The sequence below is a fragment of the Clavelina lepadiformis genome, chromosome 7, assembly GCF_947623445.1.
Source record: "Clavelina lepadiformis chromosome 7, kaClaLepa1.1, whole genome shotgun sequence".
Classification (NCBI taxonomy): domain Eukaryota; kingdom Metazoa; phylum Chordata; class Ascidiacea; order Aplousobranchia; family Clavelinidae; genus Clavelina; species Clavelina lepadiformis.
This window is the reverse complement of record NC_135246.1, coordinates 14,949,578-14,973,036: the sequence shown is the minus strand read 5'-3', so window position 1 is coordinate 14,973,036 and position 23,459 is coordinate 14,949,578. Positions and strand designations below refer to the sequence as shown.

Sequence of the window (23,459 nt, the reverse complement as noted above, 5' to 3'; positions counted from 1 at the left end):
ATAAAAGACATGTTTTGTACCTCAAGCTTGGTGGTTCATTTGTGATTGAAAGCAAGAAACAATCCTCAAACCAACTTAGGTTGAAGCTAATCAGGATATGATTTTTAATAAAATCTATATTTGGCCCAAACTCTGCAATTAGTTTCCACGAAATTAGTCAGCAGCGTTTTGAACATATGTGGATATGTCCGATATAATCTAGTGATCTCTTCCTGCTGTTTGGAGTATTAGTGTAGATTCTCAGTATTCTGGCATTGAAGCTGTGACATCATTTGTTGTTGTTTTCTGCCAAGTGGTGAAAACCGCGCGTGTTTGTGAAAAGCAAACCTTCACGTAAATGGCCTGGGGGGCATGTAACAGCTGAGACGCATATGGTGGTTTTTTAAATGCACCTTTTTCAATCCACTTTTTCTTGTAACACGTAGGCCCAGAAAGTGCAATCATATAAAAGGTGTACTGTTTTCAGATGGTGTTATCTGTTTTAAAGTTTATGTTGGTGATTATAACTTTGTGCGTAATCAAGCAGCAAAGTAATCAAGTTCCCCACTGTGGAATTATTGTGATACATCATGCATAACAACACAGTTACTGAATATGAATTTCGAGAAGAGTTTGATTATCATGCACCAGAAGAAAAACCCTTAAAGTAAGTTTCAAGGTCTAATTTCAGTTAAACATAAGTTATCTCTCTTTCTGTGATTTGTAGGAGTGTTTTGTATACCTAACAAATTTTTTAAGTCACTGTTTGCAAATGGTGAGTTGCATCATCAGAATATGTTACTTTTATTAAGGGTGAAAGTAAAAGAGGCTGTCTCATGCACCCCGAGTCGATGTAGAAAGTTTATCTTTGGCTTTTTACCAATTCTTACATGGCTTCCAAATTATTCTGTGAAGCAATATTTACCTGGTGATATAATTGGAGGGGTTACAACAGCCATCGTGAGGATACCACAAAGTAAGATAGCCATATATACATATACTCAAAAGGATATATGACAGCATTTTTGGGGTTAGGCTTTACAGTGATAAAATAATAAAAAATAAATAAGTAAATGCATTAATTATTTTAAACAGGTTTAGCATATGGATTGCTGGCTGGTGTAGACCCTATCAATGGAATGTACACGGCTTTCTTTTCACCATTAGTTTATACATTCTTAGGCACATCTAAGCATGTATCTGTAGGTGGGTTGTAATTGTTAGCAACATAGTTGTAGTTATGTAAGCAATCTGATTTGTAACCGGACATAAAATAACAGGGTATATAATGTTTTTGTTGCAATCTGTTGTCCTATCACCAAATACGAGTCCGATTCCAATAACAGTTTCTAAGCGAATGTTTTTATGCCACAGGTACTTTTGCAGTTGTCAGCTTAATGATGGGTTCAGCACTAGATAAATATCTTGCTGCAAATCCTTATCAAGGTATGGTTTCTAATGCCACTATAGAAACAACCATGGGCACCACTACTGCGGCTACTGGTAAGTTTGATGAATTAAATAACGAATAAAAAGTGTAGATTGCATATATACAGTACGTTTATTAATTATTAATGCATTACCAGCACATTTATTGCAAATGATAAAATATTGTCAAAGTATAAATGTCACAAGAAATATCATCATGAAAGTGTTAAAAACTTATCTTGACAAAAATGAAAAGTCTGTGCTTGACTTAAACATGGCAATGATTCCTAACCAACTAGCTTTGGTTGCCAAGCTTGTAATTGACATATCATTAGCCTACTGTAAATAACTTAGTCTATATCAGCAACATCTAAACCGACAATAATATTAAAGCAAATGATGATTGATTTAGTATTTGTACTCACATGTACCAGCTTGTTGTAATTGAATATATTGGTCATGATGAATGTTGTATCTGCAGAGCTTTCAACAGACACTGGTGAAGCAATGTACAAGCTGGCTATCATTTCATCTCTGACTCTGTTGGTTGGTTTGATGCAGGTGAGAAACAACTTTTCAATCATACTCAGCTTTATGCCAAAACTCATCAACTTGCTTTCTCACTGTGCACTGATGCTGATAATTTCTGCATTTACTGCACAGTTGTCTTTATCTCTGGTTTCCCCTGCCATTCTACTTTAATATTGCCACATAATCTTTGCTGACCTTATTTCTGGAATAGGATTAAAAAGGATTGTTTGCAAACAATGGACTCTCTTTCTTAAGAGGGAAATGTATAAGATTTAAACAGCTCATCACATAAGCAACATCTTTTTTGTCCATTATTGCAATCAGTGTAATCCTGTTATGTATCTAACATTTGGGGCACAGCTTGCTTTTAAGAGTGTCATTTGACTGTCTTGTGTCTTAAATGCTGTGCACTGTGTTTGAAGTGCACACACTGCACAGTGTTCCAATTATTTATTGTACAATCCTGTAAAATGTTCCATTGCATTTTGCTTTGGCTCAGTTTCGTGCCTATCACTAACCTATTTCATTCATTGCTTGTGCAAAATTCAGATCTTCATTTCTGATTGATTGTTGGGTTATTATTTAAGTAAAGTAATTATTTATGGCATGCTCACTGTTGGTTTTTCTTATCCATTGGGCGTTCCTATTTTTGCAAAAAAGATCATTAAAAGCAATGTTCTAGCAACTGTTGCATTGAAATTGTCTTAAACTTTTAAAAAATTTCTGTAACTGTACTGTTTTGTTTTTATTATTTGTTAAATTTTGATATAACCTTCACGCTATGTGCATTTCTTGGCAAAATCAGTTAAATATTCTGAAAAAGTCACGCTGGAAAAACTACTGCATAATCCAAACATGCAAAGAATCTCTGTTTTCACACACACAAAAAAACTTGCTAGCACAAATAAAACAAGAAATGTATTAGGTTTACATAGTTAGACAACGTGGTGCACATAGTTTTACATGTTAAATGCTTAGCATGCTCATGCTAAAAGGTTTCATGTGATTAACAACAAGTTTTGTGGTCAAGACCTTTTGTGAATGCACATTGCACACACTCAGAATGCGCTCAGATGTTTATTCAGGCATGTATGCGCTATACTCAATGCTAATTTTACTTTTCAGATTATCATGGGTGCACTCAATCTTGGGTTTATTGCCCTCTTTTTATCTGATCCGTTGGTGGCAGGTTACACAACAGGAGCTGCATTGTTTGTGTTTACTGCACAAGTCAAATATTTTTTCGGAATTAATCTCCATCGTCATCAGGCTCCATTTGCGCTTGTGAAGGTAGATAGCAGTAATACATGCAAACTGCTGGGATTTAAAAGCATGCAACATAGCAAATCCCGGCCAGACGAAACATTGATTCACTCAGTTTACTGTATTGCCAGCACCAAGTTATTTTACAATTTGCAATTACAAATTTCTTGCCCCAGACTTACATTGAGCTCTTCACCCGCATAACGGAAACCCAGCCTGCTGAAGTCATCATTTCTGTTCTAACCATCGTGCTGCTATATCCAGTCAAGTTAATAAATATGTGAGTGACTGTTATGTATTTTTATTGCTGAACAGTCTCCTCGTAAATAATTTCCGCAGGTAATTTGCAATCTGCTTTGACATTATTATGGACACTTTGCAGATGTTTTTATTAGAAAGTGCTCTGAAGAAAATAACATTAACACGGCGGACACGTTGTTGCATTTAAGCAACCTTATTAAACGTATTTTGCCATGGGCCGATGTCTGCCATAACTGCATATAAATACGTGACTTTTGAATGTATTTTTAAAACGGCATTTTTTTGTCAGAAAATACAAGAAACAACTGCGCAGTATTCCGATCCCGATGGAACTGATAATAGTGATAATAGCAACCATTGTATCAGCAAATGTTGATCTTAAAGCCCTCTATGGAGTTGAAGTTGTGGGCGCCATACCCAGCGGGTAAGTAATCTTAGTCTGTTGCCATCAAAATTTTGCCATTTGGCGTATTAGCTTAGCCAGCAAACTTACTGCAAGCTATAATTTTTCTCATGGGCCGTTTCTACTAATTCATGGCAGTTGTTGTTTTACCAAACTCAAGTTGAACAGTGCATCGGCCACTGTTCTTCAAAACAGTATATATGCTTACACTACAAAGGTCAATTTCCCGTGCAATCACAGGTGGTCTGTATCAGTTCATCCACACATCTTAATTTGGAATGATTCACAGCGGTCAAATGTTAATGTTATGCAAGCATGAATATATTCCCTCAAGGCAATCGTATTTTTGTAACCTTGTTTGTTAATTTAAAAAGCGGATGGAAGTTTTTGAACAAACAAGTGGATTATTACCAATTTGTTTTTGTGAGTCAGAAAATTGCGGCCGCGATAAGCCTTCCTTTCCAAAACAGGCGAATTGTTTTTCAATGGTCAAGTCGAATTGCCTTCACCAGTAATTAATTCCCGTAATCCATTCACGAAACCCACACGGGTTAAAGCGAAAATAAATGTTGTTATTCGTGAGCTATCATACATGTGGTTTTTTTGTTTGACACGAGTCAGGTTGTTTATCTTCGTTTAGAAACGTTGATAGGTCGTTTCAAATACACCACAACCTCGTACTTGAAATTGAGCAGGCGCATTCCAGTAGTTATGCTCAGGGCTTGGGATTATGTACGTGACATTCATACATTGTTTATTTTTTAGGCTTCCGGCTCCAGATGTTCCTAATGTGAGCACATGGCCATCCCTTATAGCCGATGCGTTCTCAATCTCTATCGTCAGTTTTGCGATCACTGTGTCTGTCGGTAAATTGTTTGCCAAGAGGCACGGCTATAAAATAGCGCCAAACCAGGTAATTATCCCCAACGGCGATTGCTACTTCGGCCTTTAACTGTGATTGTGTAATCGACCTTTGGTCGCCTTTACCTTTAGTAAGCAGAATCCGTTAGTTAGTACATTAATTGAAGTGGTTGTATTGTAAAACTCAAACTCTTTTGATTTTGTGTGTTAATTAATTAAATTCAATATTAATTGGTGATTAAATAATTGAACGCAGGAACTGTTAGCTCTCGGAATTTCACAGTTATCATGCGCTTTCTTCCAAGGCCACGCTTGTTCTGGGTCGCTTGCTCGGAGCAGCGTAAAAGAAAGTTCGGGTACAAAAACCCAGGTAACCCCATTTCATCCTCTCACTTTATTGTAGTCTTGAGGTGTTAGGGGCTGTTAGTTAGTCTGAAATTAATAAATTTATTAAAGTAATAGCATTATAATGTAAAATGAAAGTGGACGTTTTTATATAAATTTTGCGTTATTGATCAGCAACAAAAACGATTATAAAGGTGATGTTTATGCAAATATGCGAATCGCTGATCGCAAGTATGTTATGATAATAGAAAGAGATTTTGTTTGATCTTCGATGCGCTATTATACGAGATATTATTGGTCTTGAAAAGATTTATTATTTGCAGTTCTCCGATATCCCATCTTGTGTTGTTATCGTCCTCGTTCTTCTGTTCATTGGACCAATGCTGTCCCCGCTGCCCGTCGCTTGTCTGTCGAGTATAATCATCGTCAACATACGGACACTCTTCAATCAATTTTTTGACCTTCCAAAGCTTTGGAGATTGTGTAAATTCGACTTTGTAAGCGTTGAGCAACTGTTCTATAATTAGTTTAACATCACCTGTATGTTAATGTTTAAATACGCTATTGCGGTGTGTGTAGTTAATCAGCGTAATTAGTAACTTACCTTAAGATTCTTGCCATAAATAATTGATAATTTGTCATTTTTTCCAATCGACATGTCTAAGTTATTTTTGACTTAAGAGCGTGTGCATTGCAGGCGGTTTGGGTGCTGACATTTACAGCCGTGGCACTTCTTGGGGTCGACCTTGGATTGGCCGTTGGTGTCCTTGGTCTCCTGGTAACCGTTGTATTACGTGTTTATCATCCGAGCGTGACCGTACGTGGCGTGCTGGGAAATACGGAATTGTACAGAGATGTTGATAAATTCACCAAGGTATTTTCCACATGGTTAATACACATATAGGCACGTTCTTGTAGCCTTGCCGTGCTCATGGATGCCGTGTAAATTAATGTAACACCTTCGCTAGTTTTATTTTCATATATGCTGTAAACACGGCTCGATCTCCTTTTACGTGTTACAACTGTTGCATGTGCGACAGTCGAAAAACAATCGCGTGATTATTAGCCCAGATCAGATTGATCAAGAACAAGAATTACTTTATTTCGAAACTAACCCTAACGATTTTTAGGCGGATGAAGTGGAAGGTGTGAAGATCGTGCGATTCCCGCAATCTCCGTTTTTCGGTAACAAGAACGTTTTAGAACAGGTCTGCGCCAGCCTGTTAACTGCCCACAAGCGTTGTGAAGAGAGAGCGGAAAGAGGTATAACAGTAAATAACATGCATTTGTCTTCACATTTTCTAATCCATGTCGATGCGTCTGCGCATGTCCTACTTAATGATTCGTGTCTATTCGATTTATAACGCTGGATTACGTTGATCCGTGTTGTAAATATGTTTTGCGTGGTATTACTTGCCACCAGCTGCGTTCTTATGACGTGTTGGATTTCAAACACTAACAAATGTGACGTCACGTTTATTAATTGAAGGTTATTTTCTGTTTGATCTCAACTGCAGTTCCGACTCGCATTGCATCAGTTTCGGCTGAATGTTTTCGATTTTTTTATTTATTCCATTTAAGCTATAGTGCTTTAGAAAACTATATCATACCAGCAATATCACGTAGAATTTGCTTTGTTCGTTCTTTATTAGCAAAATTTTATTAGACAAAGCAGCGTTTTTGATTTAACTTCCTGTTTCATTCATCATAGCGAGATCCCGACAACAGAACGATTGCGAACAATCAAGACCACTGTTAGATCAGGACTCGAGTGAAAACGAGCAAGCCAGCAGTCCTGAGAAAATAACTAACGGTAAAATAATCAACGGTAAAGCCTCCAACGGCTGCTCGCTGGACGATTACGTGCTGGTAATCGACCCTCACACCGGCAACGCTGCATTCGGTGACGCGAAACAAGTCATTGACAAACAAACAGATGCTTCTGTGACGCCACAATCGAGCAGCGTTTCTTCATTGGGTGAAATCGGCCTGAACAAGGAACATTGTTTTCATACGGTCATCTTTGACTGCAGCGGATGGACCTTCATTGACATAATGGGCATGGAAATAGTTAAGCAGGTGGGCTTTATAGTGACGTAAGCAAGCCCTTTTCCTGTATGACGTAAATCGCAGAATCGCAGTGAAGTATAAAACGCAGTTAAAACCTGCAATCACTTTATGAATACAGTTAACATACTAACGAATTTCTGCTCTTAATTTTACGTTTATATTGGCGTTTTTATTTAAAAACTTGTACGTGTAGTAAAGTAACAATGATTTGTGCAGATTTGCAACGAATTGAAATCAGTCAAACTTCGTGTATTCTTGGCTGGATTGCAACCGCCCGTTTTTGAGAAACTCACAAAAGTCGGAGTTCTTAATGAAGAAGATGGTATCGCAATTCCGTTCCCGACTGTCCGTTTTGCCGTCCAGGCTGCCTTGAACAGAAATATGTGAAGTAACTTGGGTTTCAGTTGAATCTTATTCATGTTTCTCGAAACTGGATTAAACTGTAAACCTAGTTCGTGCAATGCTCAATGCCTCAATTGCCTGTAGGTTTAATTGTTTATTGCATTAGATTACGGGCGACTTTGTAAACTGAAAATAGGCAAAACATTTTGTGTTGTGGTGGTTTTGCTAAACTTTGTTGGGCCCCAGTCTTTTGCCCGATTTGTCGCCTTGCAATCTATCCCGCGCATACACAAGTTACTTTTCCTAGTTATCAAGATACTCACATTTAGTTTTGCCTCAGTATTATGTAATTTGTATTGCGTTTTATTGCGAATATTATGATGTCATTTGGCATGAAGAATGTCATATGTTTTGTGGATTGTGGTATTGGTAGCAATGGTAAAAAGTTAGCAAATGCACACATTATATACTGTGAAAATTAAAGGGATCTTTTTGTAATTTCTGTTCGTGTAGTTACACTTGTCCTTTGTTTGCTATGACATTGGCGATCCATTTTGATTGGCAATTGTTTTCGATCAATCTGTAATTGTTTAATCGACACCGTGTACTATTTTCTGCATTCTTCGCATGATTTTGAAATTCTATGCCGTTGAAGTAATTTGTAAATATTTTCCAGCCAATTGCGTACTGCTGATACCTTTGTACAGCGAACAGCATAGTTCTATTTTTGTACCTTGTCTTGTTTGTACGCGTTTGAACGGGTCCCTACACATCGATCCCCACGCCAGAATGGTATAACCCACGTAAAAAATTCTAACTAAGAATGTTGTTGAAATTTTCCACTCTTATTAATATTAATGCCCAAACTTATTGGAGCTTTCTACTTTGAACTTGCTATTTTTTGCGTGGTGGCATTATTCCGGTGTCGGTATATTACCGGATTCCAGTTTAAGCTTAGATTTTACTGAGTCGCTTTATGCAATCTTGAAATAAAATATTTACGGAATGAAACCTGACAATCTTTTTCTTTCTTTTCAAAGGCTGTTGTTTGTAATAGGTCGCTATTTTATATCTGCAGCAGAATAATATCATTCCTGGTATGACAGCAACAACAACTTGATTAATTCCATCAAAGCAATAAGTCCTCGTATCTTTTCCATACTAAACTAAATATTATCTTGCGCTTATTCTTAGATGGTTTTATATTCGTGTTAAATTGATTCATTTAAAGTGAGGGGCAAGTCCAAAAACAATTTGATCTTGTATGAAAGAACACTATTAACTGAACAATCTGGTAAAATATTTTTGAAAAATAATTTGTGATTAGTTAGTTATCAGCAAAAGAAAATCGCAAAAATCTCAGTTTTTGGCCTTTATTGTGACGTTGATCAAAACTCTTGTTATGTCATAGATTAGTGAAGTTGATTGACAACACACTGTTGCTTTCCTTGCGCGGTGGTCAACTGAAGTCAGAAGTGTACGTCATAGGAGTTTAGCCTATGTCCAATTAAGCATTATGTGAAGAAATTAGCAACGTTGAGCTTTGTAATCGAATAAATTACGATTGTTTTAAACATAAAAAGCCCAGTAGCCAATCATTTGCGTCCGTGAAGTTATGATATGCTTTGAATCGCATAGGCCGCCCGTCAAACCGGTACCGTACTGGTTGCCGTAGTTGGGCTATAAGCTGTTACCTATCAAGCTATTGGCATTTAGAGCATTCTATACAGCTGTAACAGATACATACAAGGCATACGTGATATACAATAGGTATTGCTAAATTTAGGAATTTACAAATGTTGTCTGTGATTACGTATGACTTCATCAACGTCACAATTGAGGCTAATTTTTGCGATTTTCTTTTGCTTATAATTACCTAACCAAGAAGTATTTTTCAAAACTATTTTACCAGAATATTCAGTGAGTATATAATGTTCATATGAGATCAACTTTTTTTTAGACTTGCCACTCAAATTAAAGAAATTGAACGCGTTTTGGTTTTGTCAATAGCGCCACTTAATGGTAAAGAACAAGTGGCTGTCTAAGGGTGGCAATAATAAACAGTATTTGTTTGCCGAAAAGAACCAGCACAACGTGTTAGTGTTGCATCACTGATTTAACACATAGAGCAGCACATTGCCCAACTTTTTATTGCATAATACGCAACAATTGTTTGTGGTTTACTGAAATCAAATTACCAACGGTCTCCAATGCCAGACAGGGACTAAAAACACTGCATTCTTTACCATCCGCTGTGTGGTGCGCTTGTCCTACAGCTACTTAATCGATTGTTCTAGTGGTGCAGTTGACGATGTCAGGATAGAATGGCCACGTATGGATGTCAATATCTGGATAAAGGAGGCTAAACAACGCGCGCCGATCCGGTCATCAGTTTAACTTCTGAGTCTCTAACCTCCCACTCATGGTTTAAACATCTCTTGGTGAGTATCAGATCTTGTCGTCTTGATTGGATCGACGTCTGCTGTGGGATTCCCGCTGCTTTGCTTTCGTATTCAGGTGCACAAAAGATAAAGTATCCCAGCGCGTAGCCTCCGATGGTGCTCCCCATCAGAGCCGGGTTCATCGTCATCATCGCAAGCATGAGGAGGTAGGACCAAGTAAGGAGGAAAATGTGGTACAAGGAGAGGATTCCGTGCCACGGAAGAGTCGTCATCTTGCTGATGAAACAAATAAATTTACTCCGTGTTAATGTTTCAAGATCAATGTTGGTGTTGATTTTTATCGGGTTATGTTTTAAAAGAAAAAATCGTCTCTTTACCAAAAAACAATGAAGTCTAACGCAGAGCAATTCTTATTTCCGTGTATTGATTTTTTACGACTAGGAACAAAATTTTGGAAATGTTTCACGCAAGCAAAAACCTATGCACAGTTTAAACCAAACGTTGTCTGCAAACACAGATTTTGTATTTTCAGTTGCTTTGGTTCTTGCTATTGGCCAACGCAAAACTTTCCCATTTACAAAATTACAGGATAAACTTGAATTTCGTGAGATATAAAAAACTGTTATAGTTGTAAAAAATGAAAAATAAACTTTCAAACGCAAGACATAAACCAACCTTGTATGGAGATCTCCTTTTTTCATGTTGTTTTTATTCGGAAAACATTTCTGCAGGACGCAAGCACAATAAATACGCTGTACAAGTTGCATTTATTATGCTAATCAGTTTTTTGTTCCAAATCTGTTCACATCGGTGATTTCGTTTCATTACGTCACGCTTACCTTTGTTTTGTCTGAGTACAGCTGACGTAAACTTCTTTTAATTAATTGAACTTTGAGCAATTTGAAGAACTCGTATCCAACGCCGAAAATGAACAGGCAGACGCATGAGAAGAGCAAATCTATCAAATTACGTTGAACTTATAATATCAGATGTGTTGTGCTTTGCCGCGACCAAGTGGACATAAATATAAGGTCCGGTTTCTTTAAGAACCGATTTTATGCTAAATAATTCCAAAAACTGAAGTTAGTTGTATGATTATTTTCGTCACCTGTGTATGTTATACGATTACTACATTACTTTAACCAAATGAAGTTTAATAAACGTCTCACACAGCATGGGAAAGCTTACCGTAGTTATTCTTGATTTCCCAAAAGCTGAATAGAGTGAAAAATGGAAAGTGAAAGTCTATTATCATCTTCTTTGCTCCAGTAAATAAAAACAAATTAATATCTTCTGTAGTTCAGCTACAGCAGTATAAGCGGTTATGTGTTTAGTATTGTACTGGTGTTGACCTGCAAGATGTGTTGCTTTAATACCATCCGCTTAATTCATATTTCAACACTTTTTAGTAAAGAGCATTATTGACATGAACCTCGCCAATATCCTTAAGCTGGTTCCACAAACAAACTTCTCGCAAGCGGAGTTTACCTTTCTTTAACCGGGCCAACGTGCTCTCCCGCCAACTGGGCTAAGTTAAAAACGTACGGACCAGATTTAACCTTTCTGAGTTACTTTCACTCACTAAAAAGATACTCTATTGAGTGGCCATTGGACTTCTTGAGAAAAGTCGAATAAAGCAGACATAACTGCTATGATGAATATAAGCTTTCATCATTTCAGCCAAGTTTTTTAAACAACTATTGATCAAGACATGCAGCACCTTCTAAATACATCGGTTTGTTGCAGGCTAAGTCCGAAACACATTTGCCCAACTTTGTTCTTTTTTTGTTTAACGGTAGGCCTATATCCCTGGTGTAATGTTTTCTTACTGGAAAAACAGTTTCGGTATGAGATTACTTTTACGTACTTTCTACGTCAGCATGCGAGCTATCAAAATAAGTGCAATCAAAGTTTCGGCCTGAATAAACACTGATGACTTATTCCAGACCCTCTTGCAGGTTTGGCGAAAACACCCACTGCATTAGTCATTTTTTAAACGTACAAGCCATCCAAGAAAAACATACCCATTCTGTATTTTTTCTGTACCGCTTTACTTCCCTGTCAACTTTTGACTTTTCAAGTTTGACTTCGACTTCGAGTAACTCACAAGGCTGGAATTTTAAGCAAAAAATGTTGCTATTTAAATGCAAAAGAAATATGTGCTTTGAAGCTAGGTCTTTCGTATCTTTCAGGCAGCGGAAAATAAAATAAGTTAGTTAAACAGCACGTTTTCTGCTAAACTGCGTTTCAGCCTGCATATAGTTTGACTTACTCTGTAAGCTAATACCAAGTCGAAGCTAAAGTTTTTTGTTGAATTAAGAATATAGCCTTATCATCGAAGAGAGGATTGACAAATATTTAACGAAGGGAGACTTGAAAGTGATATACGACGAGTAGGTGCGCAATTCGAAAGAACAAACTGCAAACATTTTTCTACGACTAGTTTTCCACCCAATAAATGCCAGGTGAAAAGATGGACAGTTGCGACGAAAAGAAATATAGATGATGGCATTGATAAAAAAAACTTTCTAGAAAATATAACGATATTCAAAAGATAATGATTGCGTGTGATATTAACCAAGCAGTCTACGCCCACTGGTAGATGAATACTATAACCGCAGGCTTGCTGGAAAGTCCGAATACGTTCGTCAAAGCCGGTGTGTGATTAACCGTTAACGGATTGATTGAGTTTTCGGTGTAACAATTGGTGCTTTTGTCAATCGGCCTGAATCACAAACGGACAGTTGTCTTGCTGTTTTGAAATTGTGTTATGCTTTTATTTTAATTTTGCCCATGTGGGTAAAAATGGTTTTAAGGATCCGGCCTTCCCGCTTTGTGACATATAAATTATATCGCAAGTTTGTCATCGCAAGGATTTAAATTTAATTTTTCCGTATAAGATTAATGGAGAGTTTAAAACTTGGTCAATTTTACTTTTCAGTTATCATGCAAAAGATATAAATAATCACGTAAAAAGTAAATTATAAACTTAACGAAGGATAAGGCAATTGTTATGTGTCTATATACTTCGGCTATAATTCATAAAATAAATTTGAAACAAAGAAACAGATCGTGGGATCAGTTTTTTTCGTTGTTGTTTTCAGACATTTTCAAGCTTTCTCCATGACTTATTTTCGTTTTTACGGTATTTCTAGTGTACTATATGGGATTAGTCCGGTGTACAGATGTGGCCCCATATTTACAGTTGACGTTCCGATCAAGGTTACTTTTTAACCGTTGTTCGAAATATCTTGAGTTCCTACTGAAAAACAATATTTTTTTTGTAACGATAAACAAACTATCAACGTCAAATAAGCATGACGTAAATATTGTTGCATGTGATCGCTTAATCAACCATGCATGACCTATGAATCGGAGTTGTTTTGTGTTTTCCGTTAATTCATTGCCACCTTGTTTTGTACAAGCAAAATGTTAACAAACCTTGTGTGGCTGATTGACTTTAGCTTTTTGTCTTGTTTTTTCTGATTCTTTTTGATTTTTTGAACCCATAAGTTTTTTATCAACTTTCGGTTTTGTCACTTAACCTATTATCACGTTTGCAGTTTGCACGCAAATAGGCTATTTTTGTGAAAGTTAGTGAATAATTTTGAATTACCCGAAGGTGGTTAAAAGGTATAAATCAACCATTGATTTCTTGGGACCTATATATAATTGTTTTTAAAACTGACTAACTAGTGACTTTTCAAACTTTTCCAAAGTCCTAAAGTCAACGGGAGTTGTAATCGCTTCGGATTTTTCATTCGTTGCCTCCATAGATGGCCGGTGTGATAAGCTACTAAAATATTAATTTTCACGTTTCAGTGGCGTTTGATACGAGTTCCTGGTAACAACAAGATTTTGACATGGCGTTCGTTGCAAAGTCTGATCAACACGTTTCCATTATTTACCTCATGTCAACAAAACACGCTTGATTGCGTTCTGGAGGCACGTCATTTCATACGTCATATATGACTGCCATACAGCAATGATACGAATCTGGGTTCACCGCAAAAACAACCCATCTTTCACCCAAAAAAGGGAGTTTGTTTACCAAAGTTTGCTGTAAAACATAACTTGATTCTTGGATTTCGTCAAATGGAAATCTAAAGTGTTTTGTTAAAGGCCTCGCTCAAAACTTTCTGCACGTACGCTATTGATCTATCTATATCTTTTCAAGTTGTCTCTTCTGGATTGAAAAACACTCACAATACCGCTTATAAGAGTAAACGTTTCTTACATATGGTGTTATTGTTATTGTACAGAAAATTCACTTTTACAGAAGGCCGTCTCTTTTATTGATGCTATTTTGACTGTGGAATGCATTGCACGGCAAGACGCATTTTAAAATTGAAAACATGGACAAAATGCATAACAATGATTTCAATTTTAGACAGCACTTCAACATTGCTATCTGCTGCACACCTAACGACATGATTAAAAGTTCATAACATCGGTAATATAACCGATACAGTAGTAAACGAAGTTGGTTATACAACACAAAAACATAAACTCTATTTTATGCTGGTTACTTCTTATACGATGTAAAGTCCTTTTGCTATTGACATATACCGTATATCTACATATCATTATGATTGCAAAACGCCGCATTTTTAGAAACATTTTTTGCGCTTTCAATTTAGCACAAAACCTACCGTAAAATTGTTTCTTTCATCAAACTATCTTGTCTATTTGTTAAATGCGTAGTTTCGTTTGGCATTTTCTTTTCTGTCTTTTCTGCTTTTCTGGAAAATTTCTGTTTGTGAAAGATGAAATATCCGGTCGTACATCCGCTAACGGCGCTGCAGATTATAACTGGGTTCATCGTCATGACAGAGAGCATTAGAACGTAGGACCACATGAGCATGAAACAATACACGATCGTGTCAACACAATGCTTCAGAAGCAGCTCTACGTTCCTGCAACAAAAGTGCAAAAGTATTAGGGGTTTATCCAAACCGCATAAGGATGGAATAACGCATATAATGGTCAATATAAATGTTGCCACTTTCTGACGCCAGTTTAATCATTAACTAATGATTGCAACTTCAACCTACAATGCTAAGAAATTCTAACAACGATGGATTGAGAGTATACTTACGGTGGAAAGCAGGTGTATTTACATTTGCCATCTTCGTTATTTGCCTTTTTTCCTGACTTCGTCTTCTAATAAAATATAAAAGAAAACTTTACTTAACCAAACCAAGCAGTCCTTGTGTCCAAAATATTGCCTATAGAATGTTTACGACGAAACCGTGAAAGGTTTTATTCGAAATTAAAGTTGACTGTTTAAAAAAGGCAACAGTAAGATTACAAAGTTGATTGCTTGAATACCTGCTCACAGATATTCTGTTTGTCATTCTTTGGCTGTTTGACGAGATTCTTGTCGTCACCAGTGTCGTGTTTTGTCACTTTCGTGCATAGGCCATGATTGGTAAACTTTGCTTGTAGATTATTGAAAAACTCGTGTCCGATTCCAAACAGAAATAGAAAAACAGACGAATACAAAAGCTCTAAAATGCATAAAAGCGATAACTGCTAACATGTTACAATACCGAAAAACTTCTACTGTATAGAGTATAGACCAGGGGTGGGCAAATTTGTTCAATGAAAGAGTCACTTGCGGAAAAATATAAACACCAGCGAGCCGCAAAATCAGTAATGATTGTCAATTTGGTTATTATACTATTAGTAGTCATTTTGGGATATTACTTTTTAACTAAAAGACCCATAAAACATGTTGGTGAGGTGCATTTTGACAACCTTTGCCATAGAGTATAGAATCTATACCTGAAAACAATGTCGGAATCGATGTTTAGTGTTACGTCATAAACGAAATCCTGGCCTAAATAAAGAAAAACTACACAGAAACTTTCATAAACGGTACTCTTGGTAGCCTTTACATTTTTTGGAATTTTTCGATTCGACTAGAAGAGCCACAAAAAACATGCCGGAGAGCCGCATGCGGCTCGCGAGCCGCAGTTTGCCCACGTCTGGTATAGACTATAATTCATTCTTGATCAAAAAACTCTTTGCCGTACTCCGAATATTTTAGTTGATAAATTTCATTATAAAAGGCAAGACATTATAACAGTAGCCTATTCTTTGTGTCATAATGCGTATATAGTTTCGAACAACTCCATTTTTGTTAGTTAAAGATGGGGAGTGTACTCGGCATTAACTGTATACTGTATAAGATATTGCTTTTCCAAGACTAACTATTTTCCTTTCAAAATAGAACGCGTTTTACAGACAGTTTGGATAAAACGGAGAATGTTAAGATACCACTTGTTTACGGTTAATTTATCCCAACTTGTTGCGCCAACAAAATACTCACCTAGGTTGCCTTCAACCTTCCAGAAAGAAAATATGACATAAAAAGGATATTGCAAATTTAAGACATGGTATGTAGTGGTGTCAACAGTATCATCGTAAGGCAACATACTGGAGTCCATGTCGAGGATACACTTATAATAATAAACTTTATCTGAACTGCATGGTTTATTATACTGCCAAATATACTTTTTGTCAGCCAAAAAGTTATTAGCTTTAAATTGGCCTTGAAATAATTGAAAGAGAGATTTAACGATAAAATTACTACATAATAGGCCTGCTGTTATTGCCTATCTAACTCTTTCCTGTCGTCTACAAGATGGTATTGGAATGCCTATCAAAAACTTCTTTGTCGTTACTAATATTCTATATAAGATACAGTCTAATTTTAAAGGTGTTATTAATCTGCCTGTCCCACTTTCCAACTACAAGTATGTCGTTGTTTAAAGTTTGTGTAAACGTTTAAGCGTTGTCGTCACTCACTTGTCATTGCTTCGCAAACACTTTGCGGCGTTTACTGTCTTCTGCGTTGCGTCAATATTTTTCTGACGACTTTTAGCCTCGACGCAGCAATTGTTCTAGGCCTACCAAGAGAAGAAAGTTTACAATGCCACAATTGCTGGCACTTATTTAATTACAGGTCTGCTTTTCCGCGGACACAAATAGTGTGTTGAAGTAAACAACTCAACAGGCTTTAGTCAAAGGGAGTAAGAATACAGAACATTAAAAGGCTGATGAAGGAGTTTAGCGGAGATGTTGAAGGTCAAGAGCAAATACTTGGTCTCGAACTAACAAATTTTATTTTCAAGGCAGACAGATTGTAAAAGATTATAATTGATTTTAACCTGTAAGTATGATATTACTTGAGAGACTGAACGAGACCGCTACGCAGAGTCCTGACCCGGTCAATGCCACCACAGAAGTTTATATTTCGACAAACGTGCTCACCTCCTACGAATGGATTCCTATTGGAATTACAATTGCTGCCTTCTTTGTGTTTATCTTGTACTTGATACTTAGTTGGTGAGTGTAGAAAGCAGATAAATTGTGTTTTGATACTTTTTGTTAGTTGTAGAGCCTGACCCAATTTGTGGAAATTGGTTGTACGCATTAGAGACATTTTATTGCATAAAACAAAATGTTTAAAACGGAAACAAAGTTTTGCGTATTATAAGAGAACTCTCAATAAAACCTAACGTAAGCTTTTCGTATTTTTGTTGTTTTATCCTGAAGGCGAATTGTTAAAACTGGTCAATATATTTTATATTCGGATCAGCATAAAATAGTTTGCCGCTTGTCATGACCAACTTAACTTGATCAAAGTCAAAACCTGATGTCATACACTGTCATCAAGCCTCACCTATTTTCAACCTAACTAATATGACGTGTTTAGCCTGAAAGCATACTGTTTCATATTTGAGCTTCTGAGCGTTTTTACCGAACAATTGTATAATTGATTGAAATAAAATGACCACAAACCACCATAAACTTTTTTGAGGAAGATAATGTGGGTGAGTAAGCAGAAACAGGTGTCAGTTGATGCTTCTGCTTAGGTATGGCGAATGTGTCACCAAATTTCACGTTTGGTGATTCTTTGTGTATTAACCATGCTGACAGGCGTGTTAATATAGCACTACACTCTGATATATTTTAAGGCGTATATTTAGATGTACTGTATTCCACAATGTGTTTTTAGGTGTATATTAAGATGTATTCCACCCGTGTTGTTGCGGCCATTCTTGTACACAATGTGTGACTGCGTGTTTGGTATTAATATAATTCATCGATATGCCACTTGTGACTCTTTTTATTGTTTTTAGTAAGTTTTCTACCCACGTACGCGGTTTACGCCTTTACCCACAACTCCCCGCCGAGGCATGTTACGCTGCCCGCAATTTCTAATCTCACACCTTAATTATAGTTGATAGCGCTCTGGTTTTGTGGACAAGAGTTTTACTTTTCATTCTACGTTTTCTTTTCTGTAAGACGGACTGGTGTTTTTGTTGGAGAACGATGAGGAACGTTGCCATGATTGCACACCAGTGAAGAAATTAAAGTTTATTAAAAGTTCCAAGAGAAAACAGTGGCTATGTGACTAGCCGTATAAGCGGCGAGATCCAGAAAAGAAAAATTTAGCGTGACAGATGAACGATTTACCGGCACTGTTTCGGTCTTATAGCGCCTGCATTGTAAACGGTTATGTTCTTAATGTCTGTTCTTTTGTTACAGGTTTGGACTGCTTCATTCAAGATTCATCAAAAACCTGTTGAAAACTAACAAAGAAAACCAGCTAACGGCGAAAACAGAACGAAGCAACTCTAGACAAGACACTGTTATGTCGTACAATAAAAGCGCGGAACTCCCAACAACCTCCGTCATGGTGACGTCACACTACCCATGACGTACTGTAGATGTATAAACCTTTCTTTTGCAGTTTATACAATAATGCGTTTTTAAAACTATGCATGTCTTTTGGGTTTTCGACGTTTTGCATTAATTTTACGTATTTTTTTCACTTTCTTGAAAGCTTGACCGTTCCACTTCTTTATCAATTGCTATGGATTTTGGTGGCCACAATAGCGTTGATTTTCCTGTAATAAGCATGCTGGCAAATAGGGGACAAGTTTTGTAAAACTTGCTCAAAAATTAGTTTCTATGTTTCTCAGTTTATCATCTCCAGTTTTGTTGATTGCAAAACATTTAAACTGTAAACAAACTTGTTAGCCGCCCAAAACTTTTATATTGCAAGAAAAATTGCCGTGTTTTTGAAAATTATTTTTAATTTTGTTTCTGACCCTGTTCTGTGCTTCAAAGCACGCCAATTTGTTTTTGTATTTTGTGAACAATCAAAGATAATAAAAATCAAGGATAATTTTCTTGTAAATATTTACAAAAATTAACACATTTAGGTTTGCTTACCGACGGCTTTAGTCACTGTGTCAATATTGCAGCAGATGCTTGTTTGCATAAATCTTTACAATTGGGTCAGCGTGTAAATACGGGAAGGAACTTTCATTTCAATAAATTGATTTCCGAACAGAAAAACACCAACTCTATGATAAATATTGACGAGGTGAGACGAGTTTAACGACAATAAAATCGTCAACGGCCTGTGAGAAATAATCAGATGTGTTTTTAAGCAAGACATCTAGTTTTTGTCGAAATAATTTTTTACTTTTTGATGTAATGCGGCATTGGAAAGTGTATAAATGTTGGCTTTTAACTTTTATTGACTAACAAAGTCTTTGCTGAAAAATTTATAAGCGGATGATTTTGCTACTATATAAGATAATAGCGTCATCTGGCGGAGATACGATTGTTGTGTGATATGGATTAGAATTGTAGATAGCCTGCCCTACAGTAGAATTGAAAATATGCTTTTACTACGCTTGAATTTTTTCCAATAATCTAACTACAAGATGAGGCTCTTTATTCAGTCGTTGTTCTAGCTTGAATTTGAAATTGAAAAATTGATATTAACTAAACAAATTAGCTAAAGAATTTAAAAAAATATTTTACACAACATCGTTATAGGTGGTTATTGCTGAAAAAGCCGTGACAGGTTTGACGTCAGGTGTGACGCAGATTTGGTAGCTCTTTACTAATTTACGAAAAAATGATAATTTTCTGTAAGGTTTCTACGAGGACCATGTCACGTTAGGTACTTCGCTTAAACATATCTAAGATGCATGCATTTGTCATGATTTCCGTAGGTAAGCACGCACGCACGTATATAAGTGAACTATGGATACCTTACAATTTGAACGCTTGCACACTTGGATTCATAAATCTACGCTTGCATACGTGTAGCGCATAACCAACTTCACCTTGTTGAATAATAATGAATAAATATAGATGTAACAGGCGACCTTATCTTTCCACCCGATGCGATCATTGCTGATGAAAATACTCGTTTCAACACGAGTTTCAAAACTGCAATCACCTTGTCAAACAGCTTCGGCTAAGTAATAATCAAAGAAACTATACAGTATACGGAATATTTTTATTTATCTGAAAAACTTTTCAGTGCATGGCCTAATAATTGAAGCGGCTGGTAATTTGTAGCATAAATGGAATAACCTATATTCATATATACATCGCTAAAAAACTTTCTCAACGTTAATGATGGCATTGCGCAAACATGGTATTATACAGTAACTTACAGATTTAAAGAGCAATAGGAATGTGACATCACATAGTGCTGACAAGTAAATTGCTCCAGGCACGAATACGGAAATAAAATATGGTGTCGTCAATACGTCACCGACTTTAAAGGTTTAAAAACTCAAAAGGTGTAGATATGTCCTGAGTTTGGGATTACGTAGATGAGTTTCCAAGTCATCCTCTTCTAGTAAAACACAGATGACGCTAACCTTGTGTGACGAATGTTCATGCAGATGACGAGCGATATTTTGCTGATTCTGCAATTATTGTGGACATTTTCTTGCTTTCAAGAACCTGTTCTTCAAATAGAGTAAACTTCGCTAAATTATTATCGTACGCAAGCATCACACACTTACCGTATACGTTTGAGATTTATAAATAATATACTTCGGTTATTACTAATTTTTCGTTGTTCTATATTCTTGTATTGAATAACAACTGTAGGCTATATCCTTAAATTACGAAACATTTACCTATAGACATGATTAAAAAGTTTGCCAGTAATATTGCTTTTCCATGTGCAGTAAGCTAGTTGTAACAAAATCTTACTGCCAGATTTGTATAAGAAGTTTTAAGCCAATCGTAGAAAAATGAACAAAACATCATTCAATATTTATTGTAGATAAAATCAGCAACAGATTGAAGTTGAATGGTTCAAGCTACAAAATATAGGCTATACTACTAGTCAAGGACGTTTTAAAGGTCATTGTTGAGCTCGTACAATCCATATCTCACAGTGCATAAGAGCTTACTACGAAGGTTCACCCAAGTTTAACATGAAAAGTGCCGTAGGTCAATTGTAAGGATTTAATTACCTGGGTCACTGCACAACTGTCCTTAACGGACTTAATTAAAATCAACAAGTCAACGTAATGATGGTGACAAGACAAGTACGGCACGTTTGATAACCGCCTAAAAATAAACGAAATGTCGCGCATTGAAAAGGTAAAAGGGTGAAGTGACGAAAACCAATTAAGCTAAATAGTAAACTCAAAAAAATTCACATACAACAAACGCAAAACACCCAAATGAAGTTACAGTGACCACGTTATATTCCGCCAGGCCAACACATCATACTTTAAGTGCAAGAGAACATGGACTGGTGCAGGATGGTTGATGAAACAAACTAAAATATTGAGAGAGTTATCATATCAACTCTAAGGCTACCTTGAGTTCCTCTGTGTGTATGACTGTATACCACTGTAGGTGTATGCTAAAAATAGTTATTTGAGGGTGCCTCTAAAATGTACAGGTTCGCTTGGATTGCTGGCTTCGACCGCCGAGACCGCCTATAGAATTCTAGGCCGTTTTGACAACTTTGATCGCTTGCGGCTGGGTTAAAATTGTAAAATATAATTGAAACCGAATTAAAAAGGATGCTGAACTCTTTTCATAACACCTTCAAGAAAATGCGCCAATTGAATTAGGTATGAACAAAGCGTGCACAAAACGCCGCGATGTCTGCCCTATATATAAACAGAAGGAATTGACATGCGCAAAAATCCCCGAGCAAAAAATGCAACAATGAACATCAACAATGCTTTAAATAGCATCCGTTATTTTAAACATGATTTATTTTAAACATGACTCAAACAATAACTCAATGTACATTAAACCGAAATTACTGCACAAAGTTTGTGAGATGAATATCGATACCAGGACATCTTAGGCTTCAATTGAACTTTACAGTTTCAACTTATCTTTAAGCGATCGAAGTTGTCAAATCGATCCAAGCGAAAATGTATATTTTGGAGGCAGCCCTAAAAAATTAACATTCCAGCATTACATATTTATACTTATAGAAAAAATAACATGTTATCAATTCTTCCAGTGCTTTATGGACGCTGTGTACTGTGCAGTTCGGTTTCAACTACGACTTTTTTGCTTCAATTAAATTACAAGAATAACGCAAAATGTTAACAACAGATTCTTAGATATATAGCAGTCGTTGTAACGTCATTTCGAAATATGAGCATTTAAGCTTCAAAGGAAGAGCAAGAATAGCTGTCAGATAGCCAGACACGCTATTGGACATTTATTAATTTCCTGTCAGCAGCACCAATACCGGTTAGGCTACTCTGACAACAACGACTCCAAGAGTTTTAGAAAATGAATTGAAAGATGATGATTGATTTGAGGAAGAATTCATGCGAACGCAGCACACGATTATGAACCCTTTATATTTGCACAGAAGTAATAGAGAGCAAAGATTGGGCATCATTTTGTCTTGCTGTTTGTGTTTGGTGAAGCAGTATATTGTCCCAGTTTAAATTCCAAGCATGGTTGTCTGAGTTGAACCCAACTGTGGTACAGTCACATTTTTCTTCCAATCGTGACAAACCCATCGCAATCCAGTTTGTCTTTGCCTTTCAGCACTTTGGGATTTGATTTTATGCATGTAGTTTCCTGCCTTGGCGTTATTGTGAAGGCGACAATGAAGTTTATATTAGCCTGGACAGTGCCGCTATGTTATTAATTCTTTTGATTTTCTGTTTGGTGATCCGTTGTCAATGTTTGTATTTTACTATTTACGTTTGTGTTTGTGCATCTTTATTAGCATAATTTTTACTTTACTGTGTACAGGTATTGCTTTGCTTTTATTACTATTAAATTCGTATCCTTCTGGTCTTTTTTGTTTTTATCATGCCGAGTGCCGCGTAAAATTTTCGTAATATCCAGACAGTTTGAAGTGTTGGTGGCAGTACGTCGTAAGATGAACGTTCCTTTTAAGTTATTTTGTTCTGTGCTTTCAAATTTTTCGGCGACTTCACGGGCGCATTCTTGTCGCCTTTGCGTAAACTGCCGCCTCAGGGTGTGTTAGCGTGTTTTTCATATATTAAAACATTAGGAAAGCGTTAACCAAGTTTCGAGTTACATTTCATGTTTTTACTCAAATTAACGCCTACTTTTGTGCATGGATTTTAAATATATAACCAACATTTCTTCAGTGACTATATTGTTACGTTTCGCCGTCAATGAAGTGATAATGGTTATGACTCAAACTACTCAAAACACATAGTTCTGCAAGCAACAGGTCCAAGTGCATAGACACTGCATAAACTGATTTCTATATGATGAAG

The 23,459-nt window shown here is 36.5% G+C and overlaps 4 protein-coding genes across 7 annotated transcripts; 2 read left to right on the top strand and 2 right to left on the bottom strand.

The window, feature by feature from the left end:
* The first annotated feature begins 429 nt into the window (after positions 1 to 429).
* On the top strand, positions 430 to 8,502 carry LOC143464534 (prestin-like). The gene is made up of 15 exons (XM_076962360.1): positions 430 to 646; positions 792 to 955; positions 1,075 to 1,185; positions 1,354 to 1,482; positions 1,889 to 1,968; positions 3,064 to 3,228; positions 3,378 to 3,481; positions 3,752 to 3,886; positions 4,631 to 4,778; positions 4,983 to 5,096; positions 5,395 to 5,568; positions 5,769 to 5,945; positions 6,202 to 6,334; positions 6,783 to 7,150; positions 7,358 to 8,502. The coding sequence occupies exons 1-15, from the start codon at positions 570 to 572 to the stop codon at positions 7,526 to 7,528; spliced, it is 2,250 nt and encodes a 749-aa protein (XP_076818475.1). The 5' UTR covers positions 430 to 569; the 3' UTR covers positions 7,529 to 8,502.
* Positions 8,503 to 9,615: 1,113 nt separating this feature from the next.
* On the bottom strand, positions 9,616 to 12,916 carry LOC143464535 (uncharacterized). Of its 4 annotated transcripts, none has more exons than XM_076962361.1 (5): positions 11,074 to 12,916; positions 10,725 to 10,843; positions 10,561 to 10,637; positions 10,263 to 10,322; positions 9,616 to 10,161 (listed from the first exon to the last, which is right to left on the bottom strand). In XM_076962361.1, the coding sequence occupies exons 1-5, from the start codon at positions 11,138 to 11,140 to the stop codon at positions 9,846 to 9,848; spliced, it is 639 nt and encodes a 212-aa protein (XP_076818476.1). In that variant the 5' UTR covers positions 11,141 to 12,916; the 3' UTR covers positions 9,616 to 9,845. The 4 variants fall into 4 exon arrangements, with proteins under 4 accessions (XP_076818476.1, XP_076818477.1, XP_076818478.1 ...); XM_076962362.1 differs by having other exon boundaries at positions 10,561 to 10,610; positions 11,074 to 12,906; XM_076962363.1 differs by lacking the exon at positions 10,263 to 10,322 and having other exon boundaries at positions 11,074 to 11,267.
* Positions 12,917 to 14,156: 1,240 nt separating this feature from the next.
* On the bottom strand, positions 14,157 to 16,694 carry LOC143464537 (uncharacterized). Its single transcript, XM_076962365.1, has 4 exons — positions 16,220 to 16,694; positions 15,217 to 15,395; positions 14,984 to 15,048; positions 14,157 to 14,801 (listed from the first exon to the last, which is right to left on the bottom strand). Exons 1-4 carry the CDS (start codon positions 16,335 to 16,337, stop codon positions 14,534 to 14,536), a joined length of 630 nt encoding a protein of 209 aa, XP_076818480.1. The 5' UTR covers positions 16,338 to 16,694; the 3' UTR covers positions 14,157 to 14,533.
* A 257-nt stretch (positions 16,695 to 16,951) lies between these two features.
* On the top strand, positions 16,952 to 19,087 carry LOC143464538 (uncharacterized). Its single transcript, XM_076962366.1, has 2 exons — positions 16,952 to 17,238; positions 18,445 to 19,087. Exons 1-2 carry the CDS (start codon positions 17,069 to 17,071, stop codon positions 18,614 to 18,616), a joined length of 342 nt encoding a protein of 113 aa, XP_076818481.1. The 5' UTR covers positions 16,952 to 17,068; the 3' UTR covers positions 18,617 to 19,087.
* The last annotated feature ends 4,372 nt before the right edge of the window (positions 19,088 to 23,459 follow it).